At 47.0% G+C, this 21,659-nt stretch overlaps 1 protein-coding gene across 5 annotated transcripts in view; it reads left to right on the top strand.

Moving 5' to 3' along the window:
- The first annotated feature begins 2,038 nt into the window (after positions 1-2,038).
- Positions 2,039-21,659, top strand: part of ARHGEF6 (Rac/Cdc42 guanine nucleotide exchange factor 6) — a 101,759-nt gene continuing 82,138 nt past the window's right edge. For 2 of the 5 annotated variants that reach the window (XM_030306340.1, XM_030306339.1), the window contains exons 1-2: positions 2,239-2,441; positions 3,608-3,691. In XM_030306340.1, the coding sequence (XP_030162200.1) occupies positions 2,277-2,441; positions 3,608-3,691 (249 nt within the window). In that variant the 5' untranslated portion in view covers positions 2,239-2,276. Of the gene's footprint in view, positions 2,442-3,607; positions 3,692-11,101; positions 11,158-12,401; positions 12,450-21,659 lie in introns of those variants that run through there. The other 3 variants (XM_030306338.1, XM_030306342.1, XM_030306341.1) reach the window with 3 other exon arrangements.

Raw genomic sequence — 21,659 nt, 5'->3', positions numbered from 1 at the left:
TAAATAAACGTTAAAAAAAAATAAAAAAAAAACTTTTGATTGTACGTATTTTGCTTCTAAGTATAATTACATCAGATCAAACATTTGGAGGTCAAATCCTTCTTTTAAAACTATTATTAGATAAAACAACATGAATGAATCTGAAAATGATACTGCTGAGTGAAAGAAGCCAGGTAAAAGGAAGTACCACAGGGGTGCCTGGGTGGGTCAGCCGGTTGAGCGTCCAACTTCCGATTTCAGCCCAGGTCATGATCTAGTGGTTGTGGGATCAAGCCTCACATCAGGCTCTGTGTGCTGACAGCGTGGAGCCTGCTTGGGATTCTCTCTCTCCCTCTCTCTCTGCCCCTCCCTCACTCAGACACTCGCGCACGCGCGCTCTCTCTCTCTCTCTCTCGCAAAATAAATAAATAAATATACTTAACAACAAAAAAAGGAAGTACCATACTGTATGCTTCCATTTATATGTGATTCCAGAAAATGCAAACTAATGTACAGGGACTGAAAGCAGATGGGAAGGGAAGGGGGGGAAGAGGGGATTGAAAGGGCACAAGGACACATCTGGGGGTGATGGAAAGTTTTATCTGGATTGTGTGAGTGTGTATGTGTGTGGTTCTATCACAGGTATATACATATGTCAAAATTCATTATATCGTACATACATCTTAAATATGTGCGATTTATTACGTGTCAATTATATCTCAAAAGTAAAAATCATTGTCCAGGAAAAAAAAACGTGTTTGTCTTAAGACATATGTGCGCATTCATTCATTCATTCATTCATTTTGGAACATCTACTGTGCCCCTGGTGCTGCTGAGAACGGTGTTAAACCAGACGGACAAGACCTCTCTCTGCTCTAGGGAGGTTGCGTTCTGGTGGGGGAGACGTATCAAAAAGTAATAATAGTAAAGCGTGGTTAAGTGTTAGGACAGGGCAAGAAGGGGAAGTTTTGAAGCTCATCTAAGCTGGTTATTTGGTGGTAGATGTCTAAAGCTGTGCTGAGAAGGATTCGGAAGCTTAGGAAGATCCTCTGTGTGAGGAGGGGTGGTGACTGATGGGGAGTACCGTGCATTGGCTAGTTTAAGGCTGTGCTAGATGGGGGGGTGGGGGCGAGGGGAAGGTGGGTGATGGGCATGGAGGAGGGCACCCGTTGGGATGAGCACTGGGTGTTGTCTGGAAACCAATGTGACGATAAGTTATGTTTAATATAAAAAAAAAAAGACTATGCTCTTCACACTGGCCTTATCGTAAGTTTCCCAATTCTATGACTATTTCAACTGGGTGGTGACAATGTTTGAGGGTAACAAGGTCTGTTATAGACCAGTTTTTTTTTTTTCTCTCTTCTCAGAGCAGGATTTTTAACGCAAAGTGTTTCTTGTTGGGGGAAGCGTGCACTTTCCAGACTGTAGTATAGACAGAGGACAAGGGCTCTTTTGTTCTCCAAAGTTCTGTTTTCAAGTGTTTTGGACCCACTTATGGGACTGTGTCTGAGCCTTTGCTAAGGGTACTGCAGCTGGATTGTGTAGTGGAACCAGGTCCAGAAAAGGAATTGCTAAAGAATGCAAGTAAACAGGATGTCAGATGTTATCCTTAGCCTATTTCCCTAAACATAGCTTTTTTGGCTGCAAAGTAAAATGCCATTCTTCTAGCTTCTGCGTATACACCGTGATGGCTGACAGCAGGCACAATCTTCATTCACTTGGCACGTTTTCTCAGCCTACCTTCCCCACGAGGCTCACATCTGTCTGACCTAAGAGCCAGTTGGCATCTTCCTCCTGACAGAGGCCAGATTTTCACTGGGGCTAGACTATTTATTGACAGTGTTCTCCCAGACTGGCCCTTGGGTGTCTCATCTCCAAGGTCCTTTCTGTTTTCCGAGAGCACTTGCTTCCTACTCTCTCCTTCACTTCCTTCCCTTACAGCTTGTTGCACTGTGGGTTTTTTTTGGGGGGGGGGGAGGGGCGGTGTTTGCGTGTGTTTCTTCTTCTTTTTAATCCTAGTGAATTTGTTTTGCAGGTTTTGAAAAAGAAGCCCAGCGTTCTCCAGGATTTTTATGCATTCGATTTCTACATCTTTTACGTGTGATCTCTGTGGCTTTAAGATCCCATAAGTTGAGTGGGCTCCCCCGTTATCTAAGAAAAGTTGTTTAAATGCTTTGCTCTGCAAGCACCAGCAGAGAACTCATAAAAACGGAAGACAGTAGCAGATGCAATCACGGATGTGGCTTTAGTCTTTGCAGCTGCCCCAGAGAACTGTTCAGAGCAGACAGTCCTCAGCAATGAATCCAGAAGAGCGAATCGTGACATGGCTTATATCCTTGGGGGTTTTAGATTCCCCCAAAAAGACCATCTGTGATCCGGAGGAGTTCTTGAAGTCTTCGCTGAAAAATGGGGTAGTGCTGTGCAAACTGATCAACAGACTTAGGCCTGGCTCTCTAGAAAAGGTAAGAGAAAGGCTCTTTGGCATTGCTTACCGCCAGAGAGCGGTAATAATGTAACTCTGGAGGTGTTCTATTGCCAGGGACTCTCCTACTTTTAATCGCTAAGAGTTTGGCATTCTGTCTTGTTGTTTTTCTACTTTGAAAAACTCTGAAAGTGAAATATTCTCCTTTAACGATTGGCCTGCAAATATAATACAACTGATACACCTTTGGTGCCAGGGGACAAGGAAAAAATACTGCTATCATTTGCTCTGTCATAGAGATCCATGTGGTCCCTCCCTGTGTATCAAAGGTATCTGTTGAACTTGGGGTCTATGTGAGTCTGTGTAATCATGGCATCATTTAGAGCAGATACTAATGGTGTTTATTGACAGTTTGACTAAAATCCATGGCGATTTTCTTCTCAAAGAAAGAAAATATCCATTGAAACAGAGGCTATTTAGCAACCGGGAGAAATAATCCAAAATGTCAGGAAAGCTTTGGTAAAACAATAGAAACCAAATATAGGTTTTGAATGCAACATGCGTTCAAAGCGAAACTAACCTTACTCTCTTCTAAACTCCAAAAGTTTTAATGATGGGAACCCATGATCACGAGGATGGCTAATTTCTAAAGTAGGCACTTTAAGTGAGTTTAGAGGTCAAGTCCTCCTGTCACTTTCTTTAGGTTGGCAGGGAACGTGACCGTGAGCGTAACGTGACTTCTTTTGCCTCCTTGAACCAGTTTGCATTTTTAGTGAGCCAACTGATTGACTCAGAAGTTTTCCGAAACTTGAAAACCACTGCTGACATGGTGGTAAAACACACAGAACTATGACCAAATGTTGCAAACGGCCAAGGGGAAAGTATAATTTTAGATTAAAAGCAAGAACCAAGCTCAAAAAACAGCCTGGATCTAATTCGCCATCGCCACACTTTGGCAGAAGGCGAAGAAAAAGTTTGCACGCCGAGATAGATGGTTTGGGACTAGAGGTTTAGTGACATTTGAAACGGGACCGACCGTTTAGACTTTTACATCACTTCCTCCGGTGGTTATTTCTCTTCCTGGATTGACAGCAGTGTTGCCCCTGCCTTAAAAAGCCTACCTCTCGGATTATCAGCAAATGAGGAATGTGGCGTGCTTGGCATGGGATGACAGCATCCAAGTGACATTTGACTGTGTTTCTCTAGTTCTGTTTGGAGCCGCAAACCGAAGCTGACTGCCTCAACAACATCAGTGACTTCCTGAAAGGATGTGCAACCCTTCAGGTGGAGGTAAGCCCGCCCAGGCCCTGCTAAGGAAGATGCTGTTGTACTAAGAGCGCTTGGTTGATTTTGACCCTTGAACAGAGGTAGCGCTTTAGGGAAACCGTGGTTAAGATTGGTGCTCTGCAGTGGTGGCTCATCAGTCTGTCTTTTCCAGAAACCAGTTCCGAAGCAAAAGAAAACAAAATCTAAAACTCAGAATGTGATATATATATATATATATATATATATATATATATATTTTTTTTTTTTTTAAATAAGGTGTTTTTTTTTCAAGTTTATTTATTTATTCTGAGAGAGAGGAGGGGAGGGGCAGAGAGAGGGACAGGGAATCCCAAGCAGGCTCTGTGCTGACAGCGCGGGGCTCGAACTCACGAACCGCGAGATCGTGCCTGGAGCCGAAATCAAGAGTAGGACGCTCAGCCGACTGAGCCACCCCGGCACCCCGGAATATGATTATCTTTTTTTTTTTTTTTTTTTTAAATTTTTTTTTTTTTTCAACGTTTATTTATTTTTGGGACAGAGAGAGACAGAGCATGAACGGGGGAGGGGCAGAGAGAGAGGGAGACACAGAATCGGAAACAGGCTCCAGGCTCCGAGCCATCAGCCCAGAGCCTGACGCGGGGCTCGAACTCACGGACCGCGAGATCGTGACCTGGCTGAAGTCGGACGCTTAACCGACTGCGCCACCCAGGCGCCCCTATGATTATCTTTTAATACAGCATCCAAGCCTTGACCATAATCCCCCTGAACTGGGAAGAGAGGAAAGTATGTTGTCACTTTTTCCCATTAACACTTTAAGGGCATTTAAAAAAAATGTTTATTTATTTTGAGAGAGGGAGAAAGAGTGTGAGTGGGGGAGGGACAGAGAGAAAGGGAGAGAGAGAATCCCAAAGCAGGCTTCCTGCTCAGCACAGAGCCCAGCTCGGGGCTTGATCCCATGAACCGTGAGATCATGACCTGAGACGAAATCAAAAGTCGGACCCTTAAACCGACCGAGCCACCCCGGGCGCCCCTCCCATTAACCCTTTAGAACAGAAGCCTTGGAAAGCTGAGAAAACGTGGGCCTGTGGTAGAAATTGTATATGAACTTACATCGCATTATGTCATGTTATATGGATCCTTACAGTACATATGGGGGCGTTGCTGGAAAGGAGGTGATACTTTGCCTGAGTGTTGAATTACTTAACTTTTCTGTTCCTCAACGTGTGTGTGTGTGTGTGTGTGTGTGCGTGTGTGTATCACGTCTTTATGTGCAGAAGCAAAAACCAGGGAAACAACGTCACTATCTAGCAATAGGGGAGTAGTCAAATAAATAAAGTACATTCAAATGATGCTGAAGTCTTATACATCCATTTAAAAAAGATTGTAGTTTTGAAAATGGAAGTACAGTTGCCATATCATATTGTATTCGTTTCAGGCGTACAACGTGGTGATTTGCCAATTCTGTGTATTACACAGCGCTCATCACTATAAGTATAGCTACTGTTCGACACCATACAACGTTACTATCTCGTTATTGACTATATTCCCCATGCTGTACTTTCCATCCTCGTGACTTACTTATTTTATAACTGGAAGTTTGTGCCTCTGGACCGCCTTCACCTATTTTACCCAGCCCCCCAGTTCCCTTCCTTCTGGCAACCAGTGGTTTGTTCTCTGTATTTGTCGGTTTCTGCTTTGTTTGTTTTGTTTCTTAGATTCCACGTTATCACTGAAATAACATGATAATGGTCTTTCTTTGTCTTGACTTATTTCACTCAGCATAATGCCCTCTGGGTCCATCCGTGTTGTCACAAATGGCGAGATTTCGTTCTTTTTTTTTTTTTAATAAAATGTTTATTTTTTTATTTTGAGAGAGAGAGAGAGAGAGAGAGAGAGAGAGAGCACGAGCAGGGGAGGGGCAGAGAGAGAGGGAGAGACTCCCAAGCAGCCGATGTGGGGCTTGAACTCACGAACCCTGAGACCATTACCTGAGCCAAAAATCAAGAGTCGAGCATTTAACTGACTGAGCCACTGAGCCACCCAGTCACCCCCATTCTTTTTTTAATACACATCTTTATATACACATCTGTGTCCATTCTTCTATCAGTGGACACTTGGGTGGCTTCCATATCTTAACTATTGTAAATAATGCTGCAATAAACATATGGGTGCATATCTTTTTGAATTTGTGCTTTTCCCCCCTTTGGGTATGTGCCTCAGTATTTTGATCTGTACAACCGACACAAGAATTACTACTTCATGGGGCTGTTTTAAGGATTAAATGAGATAATACATAATAATTTAGAAGTAAGAGCTCCAACCTGAAAAAGATCTGTGAGATAATGTATGTACAGTCCTCAGCAGAGAACCAGGGACATAAGAAGCATAGACATGTATTAGCAGTGTTATTTGTGGAGAATTATTAGTAGTGGGTTGATCATGCCCTCCGATGCTGGATTGCTTGGGTCCAAATCTCAGTTCTCTTCTTACTAGTAGCTTTGTGGCTTTGGGCATGTTACTTGACTACGCCTTAGTCTCCCCACCTGTAAAATGGGAAGGATAGCAGCACACATCTCATAGGATCAGTGTCAGATGCCAATGAATTCATGTCCCCAGAAGAGTGCCTCGTACATAGTAACTATCCTCCAAGTGTTAGCTATCATTATTAGTAGTAATGCAAGTCGCTTTGCCCCAGATAAAACTTGGTTTGCTTCAGGATTTTTTCCCAAAGCTAGCCACAGCATCAGGCTATGCTTGTCTCAGAATATCGTGTTCCAGGTGTCCCTGTTGCCCAATTTTAGCTGCGTGTGTATGCACGGGCACGTGTGTGTGTATGCTTTTTGAGGTAAGTGGAGCCTGGGACGACTGTATGTATCTTATAGAATAATGTCTTCTACGGAACAGATCATGGTATTTTCTTTTTTATTTGACAAATAAAAACATGGTGAGGTTGCCAATGATTTCTGCACTATGAAGCTGGGTCTAGCCGGCGCTGTTGGAGAATGAGTCGTTTCACAAAAGTGGATTTTTCTGATAAATAAAGCTTACTCCTGTAAGTACCAATGCTTAAAATATTTTCACCCACTTCGGATACAAATCTTTCTTTTTTTTTAAAAATGCTTATTTATTTTATTTTGAGAGACAGATGGGGAGGGGGCGCAGACAGAGAGAGAAAGAATCCGAAGCAGGCTCCAGGCTCCGAGCGGTCGGCACAGAGCCCGACGCGGGGCTCGAACCCACGAACCGGGAGATCATGACCTGAGCTGAAGTCGGACGCTTAACCGACCGAGCCCCCCAGGCACCCCAAGTTCGTGCCTTAAACCATATCGCTTTTCATCCCCCCACCTCCCCATCCCGTGGTAACTACCATTTTACTCCCAGTTTTTCGAGTTTGACTTTTTTAGATTCCACATGTAAGTGAGGTCACACACTACTTGTCTTTCTGTGACTTCTCTAACTTAGCGTAATGTGCCCAGGGGCCATCCGTGTTGTCACAGGTGGCAAGATACGCTCCTTTGTCGTGGCTGAATAATACTTGATTGTGTATACATACCACGTCTTTTTTATCCGTCCATCCATCCATGGACATTTAAGTTGTTTCCGTCTCTCGTCGCTTCAGCTACCGTATCTCTCGGGCCTACCTTACCTAGCAACAGTGCCTAGTATAGGACATACTTAATAGATTTTGATTAATGCCATAAAGCTGTTAACGTACAAAACGCAAGGAGAGTAGGGCTTGACCGTTGCCCAGAACACATTATTATTTATCGAAAGAGAGAGTGCCAGTTTGAAACGGTCAGCTGGGAAATGCAGAAAAATGAAGCCAGAGATACAGCAGAATGACAGCTCGAGTGCTGGCTGTGGGGCATGGTGGCCCCATTAAAGAGTTGCTGCCTTCTGAATCTCTAGGGGTCCAGCGGGCCTCTCCAAGGGACCTCCGTCTTTGTGTGCTCATATGGCGGTAGTGTCCGAGGGTGTCTAGAAGATCGCACAGCTAGTAAGTGGTCAGCGAGGTTTGCTGAGACATCTAAAAAACAAAGCGCTCGCTGAAGCACCTCCTAACTTTGATAGTATCTGTTTTTTCAAGTTTTGTTTATTTAAGGACTCTCCATCCCCAACGTGGGGCTTAAACTCATGACCCTGAGATCCAGGCTCGCAGGGTCTTCCAACTGAGCCAGCCAGGCACCCCGATGGTATCTTTTTTTTTTTTTTTTTTTTAATTTTTTTTTTCAACGTTTTTATTTATTTTTGGGACAGACAGAGACAGAGCATGAACGGGGGAGGGGCAGAGAGAGAGGGAGACACAGAATCGGAAACAGGCTCCAGGCTCCGAGCCATCAGCCCAGAGCCTGACGCGGGGCTCGAACTCACAGACCGTGAGATCGTGACCTGGCTGAAGTCGGACGCTTAACCGACTGCGCCACCCAGGCGCCCCCCCGATGGTATCTTTTGAAACACACAAGTTTTTTAAGTTTGATGAAGTCAGGGGCGCCTGGATGGGCTCAGTCAGTTAAGTGTCTGACTCTTGATTTTTGCTCAGGTCATGACGTCATGGTTTTTGAGTTCAGGCCTGCACAGAACCTGCTTGGGATTCTCTCTCCCTCTCTCTCTGGCCCTCCCTCCCCGCCCCTCAAAATAAATAAATAAACATTAAAGAAAAGATCCTCTAAAAAATTCGATGAAGTCAAATTGATCTATTTTGTTGTTGTTGCTTGCGTTTTGGGTGTCGTATCTAAAAAAAATCATTGCCCGATGCGAGGTCGTAAAGATTTACCCTTATGTTTTCTTCTAAGAGTGTTATAGTTTAAGCTCTTACCTTTAGGTCTTCGATTCGTTTTGAGTTACTTTTTGTATATGGTGTGAGGTAGGGGTCCAACCGTATTCTCTGAAACACTATTTGTTGAAAAGACCATTCCTTCCCCCACTCGATTAATGTAGCTGTGTAGTAAGTTTTCAAATCAGAAAGCATGAGCCTTCCAAATTTGTTCTCCATTTTCCAAATCATTTTGGCTATTCTGGATCCCTTGTGTACCCATATGGATTTTAGGATCAGCCTGTCCATTTGTGAAAAACAAAACAAAACAAAACAAAACAAAAAAAAAAACCCAAAAAAACCAACAACCCAGCTGGCATTTTGATAGGGATTGTGTACAATCTGTAGATGGCTTTGGGAGTATTGCCACATTAACAATATTAAGTCTTGCGATCCATGGACACAGGATGTCTTTCCACTTATTTGGGCCTTTTAACATGTCATTCAACATTGTTCTGTAGTTTCTAGTGTGCACGTGTTGTACCTCCGTGGTCCAATCTATTCCAAAGTATTCGATTCCTTTCGATGCTGTTGTAAATGGAATTGTTTTCTTAATTTCATATTTGGATTGCTCACTGCAAGCGTGTAGAAATGCAATTGGCCTTTGCATATCGATCTTGTATCCTTCAACTTTGTGTAACTTATTTATTAGTTTGAATAGTTTTTTGGATTCCTTGTGGTTTTCCTGTACAAGATTATGTCATCTGCGCACACAGATAGTTTTACTTCCTCCTTTACCAATCTGGATGCCTTTTACTTCATTTTCTTGCCTAATTCCCCTGGTTAGAACCTTCAGAACAATGTTGAATAGAAGTGATTAAAGTGGACAGCCTGGTGTTGTTCTTAATCTTAGGGGGAAGCTTTCAGTCTTTCATCATTAAGTAGGATGTTAGCTGTGGGTTTTTCATCGATGCCCTGTGTCAGGTTGAAGGAGTTCCCCTTCTATTCTTAGTTTTTTGAGTTTTTTTGAGTTTTGTTTTTTGTTTTGTCTTTTGTTTTGTCATGAGACGGTGCCGGATTTTGTGAAATGCTTTTTCTGTATCTGTTAAGGTGACGGTTGGTTTATTATATTGATATGGTGTATTACTCTGATTGATTTTCATATGTTAGTTCCATCTTGCATTGCTGGGATAAATCCCAGTGGGTCATGTTGTAGTATGTGCACATAGAGATAGATTTGTGTACATCTGTGATTATTCTTGAGACGTCTTTCTTCACAGAAATGGAATTACTGTGTCAAATTTGATAGCTGTTCTCAAATCCCTATAAAAACGCCCTGTGAAGTTATACCCCCACCAGTAGAGTAGGAAGTGCCTTCTTCCTCATGTCCCTGGCAGCACTGGGTATTATTTAGCTTCAATGTTTGCTCAAATGTTGGGTGAAAATGGTATTTGATTTACTGCTGTAATTTGAATTTCATGATTCCTGGTGAGTTTGGGCATCTTCTGACCCTTTTATGGTCCATTTGTATTTCCTTTCCTGTGAACCAACTAGATCTTTTTTATGGAAATGGAGAAGGCAGGGAGGACACTCAGGCCTCAAGAGAAAATGTTCTAGAGCGCGTGGAAAAACCCTGATGTCTAGGTAGAGTGTCACTAATGCGACCAGGAAGTCCTTTGACAACACTATTCTAGCCATGGTAGTTTTATTTTCATTCTGCCTTTGAACTTGGGAGGTGTAGGGACAGATACAGTTGTTCCGATCATTTGAGAGTGGCCTGAGTGATTGATACCTCTCTGGGCTGTTCTTGGCTACTTCCTCTGTGATTTCCTCCTGGCCTCATCCCCCCGCCCCGCCTACTCCTGCTTTGTCCCCTGCCCGCCTTACTACCAACCCATCGCCAGGTTTACCCTGCTATCTCCTATTTTGCTCCTGGGCCAACTCTACTTTTAGTTATTTTTTATTTTTGTAAGTAGGCTCCGCACCCAACGTGGGGCTGGAGCTCGCGACCCTGCGATCAAGAGTTGCACGCTCCACTGAGTGAGCCAGCCAGGCGCCCCCAAGCCTACTTTTATAAAGAGATGTTTTGTTCATGAGGGATTTCACTGAATGCATATGTGGCTCACTTAGTGCGTCCTTCTCTCTCTCTTTCTCTCTCCCTCCCTTCTTTCTTCTCTCTCTCCTTCTCTTTCCAGTACCAGCTGGTATCAGTATGGTTTTTCTTTGCCCCCACCCCCTCACTGCCTCCTGTCTCCCTGAGTCACTCCATCTGCCTTGTCACTGGAACAGCCTGGGTGCCGTCCCCAAAGTGGGGCCTGTGGGATGGACGATTTGCCATTTCCCAGGGGGCTGCTCTGCAGGGAGGCAGTTCTGGAAGGAAGGCAGGTCCACTGATGACCAAGAGTCAGGGCTGGCTCTCCCCTAAGAGCGCTCCAGCTCTAGGAGAGCAAAACCATCTTGGAGGAGTGAGGCATGAGGTCACGCGACTAACCAATAGCTGTAATGGGTATCAGACCCTCCCTCAAGCCCCAGTCTGCCACCGCTGTGAAGTCAGAGTCCCCTCCCCTAGGCCTCGGTTGACTCATCTGTGCAAGAGGAGACTAGAGTAGGGACTGGTAACGTCTAACTGTTGGACACTCTGTTTTTGACTGGCCCAATTCCAGGAGTTTCTGCCCGGCAAAGCTTTGTATATTTAGCTGCTCAGTTTGTGCCAGGGGGAAGACTAAGGAGGATTTTGGTAAGTTTTTCTTTTTTGGTCTGTTGAGCAAATCTGACACTCCTAATGGAATTTCCATGAGTTACAGGAACTGACAGGGCTCTGGCAGCCTCATCTTTTACCGACTGCATTGTCTTTCTGTAAAAAGACTTCGAGGAAGGCGGTAAATACCCCCGCACCCTCCCCCCCCCCCCCACGAACGTGGTGAGGCTCTCCCGGAGGGACCATTCGACTTGGGTCCTGTTATCAGAGAGCCCGGGAAGGGCATCCAGGAGAGTTGGGGAAGGGACGGATGCCGAGGGCCGCCGGAGAGCGCTTGCTTTCTGGCGGTCTCAGCGGCTCCGCACGGCGCTGGGGGGTGGGGGTGGGGGGTTCCTGGTCGGGTCCGGGGGTGCAGGAGGAAGCAAGGCCACCGGGAAGGGCGCGTCCGGGAGGCCGGGACTCCCGCCCGAGGCCCCGGCGGTGGCCCGCGGCAGGCCGGGCGCCAGCGGGCCCCGGGCTCGGCCGGAGCAGGCGGCGGCCACACTGCGCATGCTGCCGCCGCTTCGCCGCGGCTTCTGCCGCTGCCACGGCTACCCGGGCGGCGGCGGCGGCGGCGGCGGCGGCGGCGGCTGCTCTGCCCTGCCGCTGTCACTTCCAGTTCCTACTTCGGCGATCCAGGTCCGGGTCACCGCTTCCCCGCCGCCGGCCCGGTCCCTCCAGGCCGCTCTCCCTGCCCGGCTCCGGCTCCGGGCCGGAGGGGCCAGCGCGCGGCGGCCGAGCGGGGTCCCCGGGAAGCCGCTCCCGCCCGCCCCGCGCGCCCCGGCCCGGCTCGCCGCCAGCGCACCCGGCGGGAGCGTCTCCCGCACCCCGCTCGGCGCCGCGCTCCTCCGCCCGCCGAGCCGCACGGCCCTGGAAGCCAGAACTTGAGGGCGAGAATCTGGCTTCCCTTTAGATCTTAGAGAAAAAAAAAAAAAAAAAAGGCATAAAGAAAATCCTTCGGCTGGAGAGGTGGCGGGCGCGGCACGGAGTTTGGAGACGGGCGCCCCCTCCTCGCCCGCGTTCGGGAGCAAAGTTGCAGCCGCCCCTCCCCGCCCGGGCGAGCCGAGCCCCAGCTCTCCAGTTTCGCCCGGGTGGCGGCCGCGCTCAGCGCAGGGTCCCAGCTCCGGCCGGGGCGCGCGGTTCCCGCAGCCTTGGCACGGGCTCGCCCGCCCGCTCGCCGGCCCCGTGACTCGCGAGGGCGAGCCGCTTCCAGGAGGCGGCGGCGGCGGCGGCGGCGCGGCCGGAGCGAGCGAGCGAGCAGCGGGAGGAGCAGCGGGCAGCGGCCGAGCCAGGTGACCTGCCTGGGGGCTAGGGGTCAGGGGAAGGGGAGAGCGCGAGGGCCGGGGTGGTGCCGCAGGACCGGGGTTGCAGAGGAGCCGCCCTTCCTCCCCCTGCCGTGGCTCGCAGCCCCGGCCGCGGGGTCGGTGCTGGGCCAGGGCCTGGCGGTGCCCTGGGATCCCGGGGGCCGGGAGCGGGGGGCGGGGGGCCGAGGGCGCGGAGCGAGGACGCGCCAAACTTAGGGGCGAGTTGTCCGGCCCTGGCCGCCGGGTTTGCAGCGGACGGGAGTCCTTCTCCCCCCCCACCCCCCCACCAGGGCGGGAGTCAACAGCACTATTTTCGATACTAATTTGATGCCTCCCCCCCTCCCCACCCCCTCAGTCCCGGGCATCCGCACGTTTGGGGATATCTTTGGCGTCGAGTACACAGGTCTGTCGCAGGAAGGGTTTGTGGCTGTACTCTACAAGGTGTACCAACGTGCCCGTAGTTAATTTCGAGTTTTCATTTTCCAGTCATTTAGGAACCCAACAGGTATTTGAGCTATTTCGTTTCTTAGCTCTCGAGTGGAGAGCCCTCAAGTTTATCTCTGTCTCTTCAAAAACCTTGTTTTCATTTCTTGGTTTGTTATTGTTTGGGGCTATAGGGGTGACTCACATGATTTGTTTTTCTTTTCCTAACGTGTAGCGGGAGTAAAAATAGAATACGGGAATATATTTGTCTATGCGGCTACTTAGCTTTTTGTGAATAAAAAGCTTTATATAACCTAAAAACCATCACCGAAACGGGTAGATTTCGGTTGAGGTTCTGCAAAGTATTAACAGTTTAAACTGTAAGATCCTAAGGTGCGAACTGCCTTTCTAACTTCTATTTGCCTGGAAAGCCCACAATTTGTCCTTGAACTTCCTATCTTAATTTTGACATTGACCACGGTAAGGGGAGCTGGGATGACATCATTTGCTCCAGCCACGGTCCTGGTGTTCTGTGACTGAGGGCACCTCTCTGCAAAACGTAAGGCCAGGGCCTGCCCTTGTACTTCAGCTGAGGCATTTCCAAGGATTTCTCTGAAGCAAAGTATTATGCTACATGCCAGGCGGTACCGCAGTTCACTCTTACATAAGCCGGCTCCAGGCTCTGGGTGTGTGCTTGGAGCAGTTCATATCAGAGAGTTCTCAGTCTCCGGGGGTGGTGGTGGTTGGTGATTGGAGTTTGGAACAAAGTGAAATTTGCAGCTTGGATTCTCAGCTTGGGTTTCTTTGCTGCTTAATTTTTCAGAATGTCTTGTACTTAACCTTATCTGAAACTCGCCGTGCCCTTGTAGAAGCGTGTAGGAGAGGTGGCATTACTTTTCATTTGCCGGAGAAACGGAAAAGTTAGTTCACCGAAGTCATACAGACAGCTTACCTGTGGTAGCGTTAAAGCTCCAATATAGATCTTCTGCTCTCTACCCAGGAGTTTGTTTGGTTTGTTTTTACTAATAGAGGACATTTTATTATTTTTTTTTTTTTAATTTTTTTTTTCAACGTTTATTTATTTTGGGGACAGAGAGAGACAGAGCATGAACGGGGGAGGGGCAGAGAGAGAGGGAGACACAGAATCGGAAACAGGCTCCAGGCTCTGAGCCATCAGCCCAGAGCCCGACGCGGGGCTCGAACTCCCGGACCGCGAGATCGTGACCTGGCTGAAGTCGGACGCTTAACCGACTGCGCCACCCAGGCGCCCCAATAGAGGACATTTTAAAGCTAAAAAAATTTTTTTTTAAGTTTATTTATTTTGAGAGGCAGAGAGAGCAGAAGAGGGGCAGCGAGAGAGAGAGAGAGAGAGGGAGAGGGAGAGGGAGAGAGAGAGAGAGAGAGAGAGAGAGAGAGAGAGAGAATCTCAGGCAGGCTCCATGCTGTCAGCGCAGAGCCTGATGCGGGGCTCGAACCCACGAACTGTGAGATCGTGACCTGAGCCGAAACCAAGAGTCAGATGCTTAACCGACTGAGCCACCCAGGCACCCCTAAAACACTCTTATACAAAAGTGTTTCATTTGGCACATTTCATGGGTGGTACGTCTTCTGAGCTACTCATTTTTTCGATTCTTTCTGCCAACTCACATCTTGGCCTTGTCTTTGCTCGCACAGGGCTGGCGCTGTGCTTAAGGGTGAGGACAGGAGTAAAGCTTTCCAAAGGAGGGTCTGTGGTTGTTGTATGTATCTGCTGTCTTTGTCCTCCCCATGCATCTTTGGGGACAGCAGGTGCTGAATAGAGTCAGCAAACCAGGGCCCGGAAATGTCCGATATTTGTTTGACACCATCAGTCCAAGTATAATATTACTTCAGTCTTTACAAAGAAACTCATTCAGGAGGAGAAATTGGAGAGCGCGAATTTGGTTCCTTTACAGCGGCCCGCTCATCACCCTGCTTAGGAACTTCGGATGCAAAGGAGGAAAAGGAGTGGAGTGCCTACCGCTTCTCAAGCACCTACTGTGTTCTAGGTACTGTGCTAGGTACTTTAGGCATATTAGCTTGTTTAATCCTCCCGACAGTCCTGGCAGGGAGGTGGTGTTGTGCCCATTACACAGTGGAGGAAACTGAGGTTTGGGGATGATCCGGGCAAATGCGCCAGTCAGAACGGCGCTGCCGATGGGCCTTACTCCAGGGCTCGTTCCCTTTGCCATGTGCCAGGCTGTCCCCACAAAGGAGCTATTGATAAATATAGGAACACCAAGCTGCCTGGCTTTCAGATATGGCCAGACATCAGAGCCACCTGGGTGCGTCTACAAAATACAGACATTGTGGTCACCCCAACCCCCCCGCTGAGCTTAATTGGCCTGCGGTGAGGCCCAGGCCTAGGTATTTCTTCTTCTTTTTTTTTTTTTTTTTAACGTTTAAATAAATTTGGTATTGAAATATTACATGAGTTCAGGAAACCACGCAAATCCTAAGTATACCGTTTGACGAATCTTTACGAATTGAACACATCCGTATAATCAGCACACTGATGAAGAAACACGACATTGGGGCGCCTGGGTGGCTCAGTGGGTTAGGCGTCCGACTTCAGCTCACATCATGATCTCGCAGTCCATGGGTTCGAGCCCCACCTCGGGGCTCTGTGCTGACAGCTCGGAGCCTGGAGCCTGCTTCGGATTCAGTGTCCCCCTCTCTCTCTGCCCCTCCCCCCACTCACCTTCTGACTCTCTCTCTCTCTCTCTCGAAAATAAATAAACATAAAAAAATTAAAAAAAAAAAAAGAAACACAACATTATCAGCACCCAGAAACCACCTTCAGTGCTCCTTCCCAGTCACCACCCCTCACCAGTGGGCCCCACGGCCCTGACTTCTAAGACAATAGATACATTTTTTTTTTCTGCTTTGGCACATTATATGAGTGGAATTATACAGCGTGTACTCGTTTATATAAGGTTTCTTTCACTCAGGGTAACATTTGTACAAGTCACCCACGTTACGGATACTAGTGGCTCGTTCTTTTCATTGCTGGTACTGTCCCATCACGTGGACGTCCCATGGTTGGTTTATCCGTTCACCTGTTGATGGACATCTGGGTGGCTTCCAGGTTTTGGTTGCTGTGACAGTGCTGGCCTCGGGCATGTCTTCTGGTACGCGTTTCTGTGGGGTTTGTACCTACGGATGGCACAGCGGGGTCATCGGGTAGGTATATGTTCAGCTTGAGTAGGTACCGCCCGACAGTTTCCCAAAGGCACCGTGTCTTGTAATTATTTTGTTTCGAGAGGTCCCCCCAGTCGTTCCAATGCACAGCCAGATTTGAGAACCATTTCCGTGGTGTGTCTAGAGTTCAGCAGTCTAGCAACCTCCAGGGTCCGTCACCCAGCTGAGAACCGTAAAGAAAGACATGCCAAGCTCCTTCCGCAGCTTGAGAGCTTCTGGAAAATCTTCTCTGCCGGATTGGGGAACTATCATTCCCGTTCTCGTAATCCTTTGTGCCAAGCTATCTTTTTTTTAACTCAAAAAAATGTTTATTTATTTGACAGAGAGAAGAGCGCGAATGGGTGAGGGGAAGAGAGAGAGAGAGAGAGAGGGAGAGGGAGACAGAGAATCGCAAGCAGGCTCTGCCCTGACAGCTCAGAACCCGACCCGGGGCTCGAACTCACCCACTGTGAGATTACGGCCTGAGCTGAAACCAAGAGTCAGATGCTTAACGGACTGAGCCACCCAGGCGCCCCTGGGCCAAGCTGTCTTAATGCTGATGGGCCATTCTCACTATGGGGAACTGTGGACACGTTGATCTCTCTCCTAGTCTTGGTGCTGCTCGCAGGCAGGAACCTGGGTCTGATCATTCTTATAATCCCAGCCCTCAGCTTAACAGGTACGCGTAGCAGGTACTCAGGAACTGCTTACGAAGTGAGCGATCAATAGAATGACTGAACGGTGAGGGAAAGTCTGGGCTGCAGAGAGATACCGCATCGTTGCCTTAAGGCTTACGCACTCTATTCCTGGGAGACTGCTTCAGGATCTCACTCGGAGCCTGATGACTTTTACTTATCTAACTGAGCTCGTGGGCATTACGGATCATCTGGTTGCTTGTCCCTAAACGGATTAGAAATAGAAAATTAGATTAGATGAGATAAGGTTTGTGGAAGCACTTTGTAAACTGGGGAACAGCATCTGGATAGAAGGTCGTGATAAAGGGAGAAGGGGGGGGGGTGCTGCTGGGGACTAGACGTACCGGCAGGGGTAGAGAGAGTTCACGTCCATGTACCACATGGAGGCAATGAAGTCAACAGCGCGTCAGGGAAGGAGCCAGGAAAACTCTAAAAAGAGCAGACCCCCAAATACATAACCACCCGGGGCCTTTTGGCGTGGGGTCAGGCAACCCCCCCCCCCCAGTAGACGATTATTTGCAAATGATAACATCGCGTTATCAAAAAACAAAAAAATTTTGCTTAAGTCTTTAGCTGTGTTAAGCAAAGTCTATTAAGAAGTGAGTCATGCTTTAGAGAGAAGATCTTCTGTTGAAATCTTAACATTAAAAACAACTTGGATACAGGGGCGCCTGGGTGGCTCAGTCGGTTAAGCTTCCGAATCTCGATTTCAGCTCAGGTTATGATCTCACAGTTCTTGGTATCAAACCCCCCGCGTTGGGCTCTGCGCTGACATTGTGGAACCTTCTTGGGATTCTCTCTCTCCCTCTCTCTCTCTCTCTCTCTGCCCCTTCCCTGCTCATGCTGTCTCTCTCTCTCTCTCTCTCTCTCAAAATAAATAAACTTTAAAAAAAAGTAAAAACAAACAAACAAAAAACCCAACTGGGACACAGGCAGGGGTAGACTGCGGCCTCTGTAAAATGATAGCTTCTCCCAGATTTCTGAGCTTTTACACCAGTTACTTTGAGAATTTAAACAGGGAGGAACCTTAAAACAGGAAAACAAAATCCAGCCATCTTGTTCCTTCGTTCCATGATTTATTGGACAGAGACCGCGTGATTTTGGGGAAAAAAACCTTTTTTAAAGGTTTTTTTTTTTTTTAATTTATTTTGAGAGAGAGGGAGAGAGAGAGGGAGAGAGAGAGAGTACCAAGCAGGCTCTGCACTGTCAGCACAGAGCACGATGTGGGGCTCCAACCCACAAACTGCAAGATGCTGACCTGAGCCCAAACCAAAAGTCAGATGCTTAACTGACTGAACCAGCCAGACGCCCCTGGAAAAGAACATTTTTTAAAAGTAAAGTTGATGGTAAAATCTCCGCATATTTTCTAATACTTAACAGCCCTCTTCTGAAGGCAAAACAAAGTTGAGCATTTTCTGGAAACTTTGGATGAATAGTGGCAGCCCTCCTTGTCTTTACCAGCAGACATCAGTCCTTTGACCGTTATTAATATCGTTCATTCACTAATTGAAGTGCTTCTTCTTTTCACTTGTACTTGAAATTCTCTGTGCCTCACATCACAGAAAACAATTTGAATTTAGATGAGAGTGTGTTGAAGTGTGTTTAAAATTATTCCTATGTCCTATTTAATTTGTTTACGTATTTTATTCGGAAGGCTACATGAAGGCGGTTGAAATTTCTGTGATATCGTGGCTCAGTGATGTCCCCGGAGCAGAGGTTGGAAACGTTAACTGTCATTTCTGTCAATTTATGTGCAATCTTAAGAGTTTTATGAACTGGTTATGAAAGTTCACGTTAAGGTCTCTGGCTGGTCGTCTTAGTGTTGTTCTCGATGCTTAGCGTGGCCAATTTTTAACTGCTGAAGACAATTCGTATATGGTTTCCTTCGTAAGAACTCAGGACTAGAAATGTGTGTGGGGCTCTCATTCCAAGGAGGACCTGGAGAAGACAAAACCACCGAATTCTTCAGAGACTACGAATTATTCAGTTGTTGACCACAGGAACTTCCTCAGCCGCCATTTTGTGTGCGAGGAATAGAAACCGTTTGGACGGATTCCTCTTGGAATCGAAAAATCAGGAACGCTTTTCACTCTTTTCTAGTCTAGGCATGAGCTAGAAGAATGTGAAAAAGGAATATTTTCAGTTTCTCGCGTTGATTACCTGGAGGAGATAGTTTAACTTTTGTGTCTTTTAAGACCAACATATTCATTTCTTAATTACAGTAGCTTGAAACTTAAAAATACACTCCAGGGGCGCCGGGGTGGCTCAGTCGGTTAAGCGTCTGACTTCAGCTCAGGTCCTGATCTCACAGTCTGTGAGTTCGAGCCCCGCGTTGGGCTCCGTGCCGACAGCTCGGAGCCTGGAGCCTGCTTCGGATTCCGTGTCTCCCTCCCTCTCTCTGCCCCTCCCCTGCTCGTGTTCTGTCTCTCTCTGTCTCAAAAATAAAATAAAATATAATAATTTTTAAAAAAGGTTTAAAAAAATAAAAATGCACTCCAGAGCAAGATGCTTGTTTTGTTTTTGTTTTTTGCTTGTTGTTTTAGTTAAACAATTCGACAAATGGCTTTCTATGTTTGGTGACGACTGACAAAAAACATTTTCCCTTGCCCCTGGGAAATAAGTAATAAAGCTGATGAATTGGGCATAGTTGAGGGGGGAAATCAAAACCAACTGCCTCTATACAAAAAACCACGGTAGGCAGTACTTAAAAAGGAAGCATGTCATTTCTGAATTGGATTGAATATATATATTTAAAAAAAATTTTTTTTAAATGTTTATTTTTGAGAGACAGAGAGAGACATGGCATGAGTGGGAGAGGGGCAGAGAGAAAGGGAGACAGTATCCAAAGCAGGCTCCAGGCTCTGAGCTGTCAGCACAGAGCCCGATGCGGGGCTTGAACTCCAGCTGTGAGATCCTGACCTGAGCCGAAGTCCGATGCTCAGCCGACTGAGCCACCCAGGCGCCCCTGGGTTGAATATATATTGATAATACCAAAAGGAATGTGTTTTGTTAGAAAATTTGATCAATTGGATCTTTCTGATGGGAGATATACAAGTTATCTTGTTTTAAATCTCACTCAAATTAAAAAAAAATTTTTTTTTATTTTAGAAAGAGAGAGAGAGCACAAGTAGGGGAGGGGCAGAGGGAGAGAGCGAGAGCGAGAGCGAGAGCGAGAGCGAGAGAGAGAGAGAGAGAGAATCTCAAGCAGGATTCACGCTGAGACCCTGTGGAGGGGAAGGACTTGATCCCACACCCTGGAATCATGAGTTGAGCCAAAATCAAGAGTCGGACACTCAACCGACTGAGCCGCCCAGGTGCCCCTCTAATTTGGTTTTAACGTTGATTCTAATCCAGGCCGTTTCGGGGGGCAACAGAGCACAATGTAGCTCTTTACTAAAACCACACAATGTAGGCCAGCTATCCCCTACTCCAGCCCCCTCCTAATCTGGTCATATGCTATCCCTGAGCGGGAGCCCCCAGGGATCAGTGTGAGGGGTGATGACTTTGGAGTTCCTTCGTAAAAGAGGCGCAAGGTCTGGCCTTTGAAATGCAAATGAAGAAGGGTGAGGGCACTTGCTAGTTTTTCAGGGCCTCTGCTTACCCACTTTTTAGAGGGGATAGATGTCCACCCGGTTCAGAAGCTGCTTCATATCTGCATTTCATCTGGAAGAAAGACTTAGGGCGCCAGACATCTGTCTGCTTAGCTCCGGGCTCAGGCAGACCCCGGCGGACTGGACCCCACCGCACAGAGGGGTGTGTGGGTTCAGAGAGCTGGCTCATCTGAGAGAACATAGAGCCACCCATCATTGCTATTTGCCTTCTGGCAGAAGATCTACCTTCCTAATTAAGTTCTGCTTAGACAAATAGAGTCAAATCCCAGCTTTATACTTTCTTGGGAACTTGAATATTATTACAGAGATCAGCCGTATCAGTTGAGGGATTGAAAAGGGCAACAGGGAAAAGGAAGGATTAAATTAAGGGAAAGGGGGAAACGGCACTTTGCAAAGCAGTGAGTGACACGGTTATTAAGGGCTTGTCTCACCCTGGACAATAGCAGACACGTTTCTCTACCCTTGGAAGTGCAGACATCATTTTACAAGGCATGTTTAAGGTGTTAAGCTCTTAGCATCTTTTATGAAGAGCCCAGCCTGAGAAGCAGGCCTGAACATTTCATCTTGTAATTCGTCTATTTTTAAAAAATGTTTATTTATTTTTGAGAGAGAGAGAGAGAGAGAGAGAGAGACATAGCGTGAGCGGGAAAGGGGCAGAGAGAGAGGGAGACACAGAATCCGAAGCAGGCTCCAGGCTCTGAGCTGTCAGCACAGAGCCCAACACGGGGCTCAAATTCACAAACCGTAGGATCATGACCTGAGCCAAAGTCAGACGCTTAACCGACTGAGCCACCCAGGTGCCCCTTTGTCTATTCTTCATGGCTAGGTCTCCAGAAAACAGGATATTTACCAATAATTTGTGAGAAGCGTCTGCCAGCCAGTATTTTACCAACAAAAGAAATGTAACCACTTCTTTGGGGGCACAAATGTTGTGATAGCATTCCTTGAAGACATGCTGGTGTTTGGGAATGTGTTATGGATTGGGGAAAATCTTGATTTGGGATCGAAAAATGACTTTTCAGGAAAGACAACAGGATGGAAAACCAAGCTTTCGTGGTTGGTGAGCCCATGCATGGGTGGCTTCTTTATTTGCTACATTTTACATACTATCCTTTTTGTTTTCATCCTACAACAAATGTCTCTCTTAGTGCCTGGCATCTCCCAGGGGCTCAGTAAGTATTTGTCCAGTGGAGAATGACCGGATGCGTGTTTTTAAAGTTTGTTTTAATTTTTTTTCCAACATTTATTTATTTTTGGGACAGAGAGAGACA

This window comes from Lynx canadensis, chromosome X (assembly GCF_007474595.2).
Source record: "Lynx canadensis isolate LIC74 chromosome X, mLynCan4.pri.v2, whole genome shotgun sequence".
Taxonomy (NCBI): domain Eukaryota; kingdom Metazoa; phylum Chordata; class Mammalia; order Carnivora; family Felidae; genus Lynx; species Lynx canadensis.
Note: the sequence above shows the minus strand (reverse complement) of the source record. Positions and strands in the feature narration are given on the sequence as shown.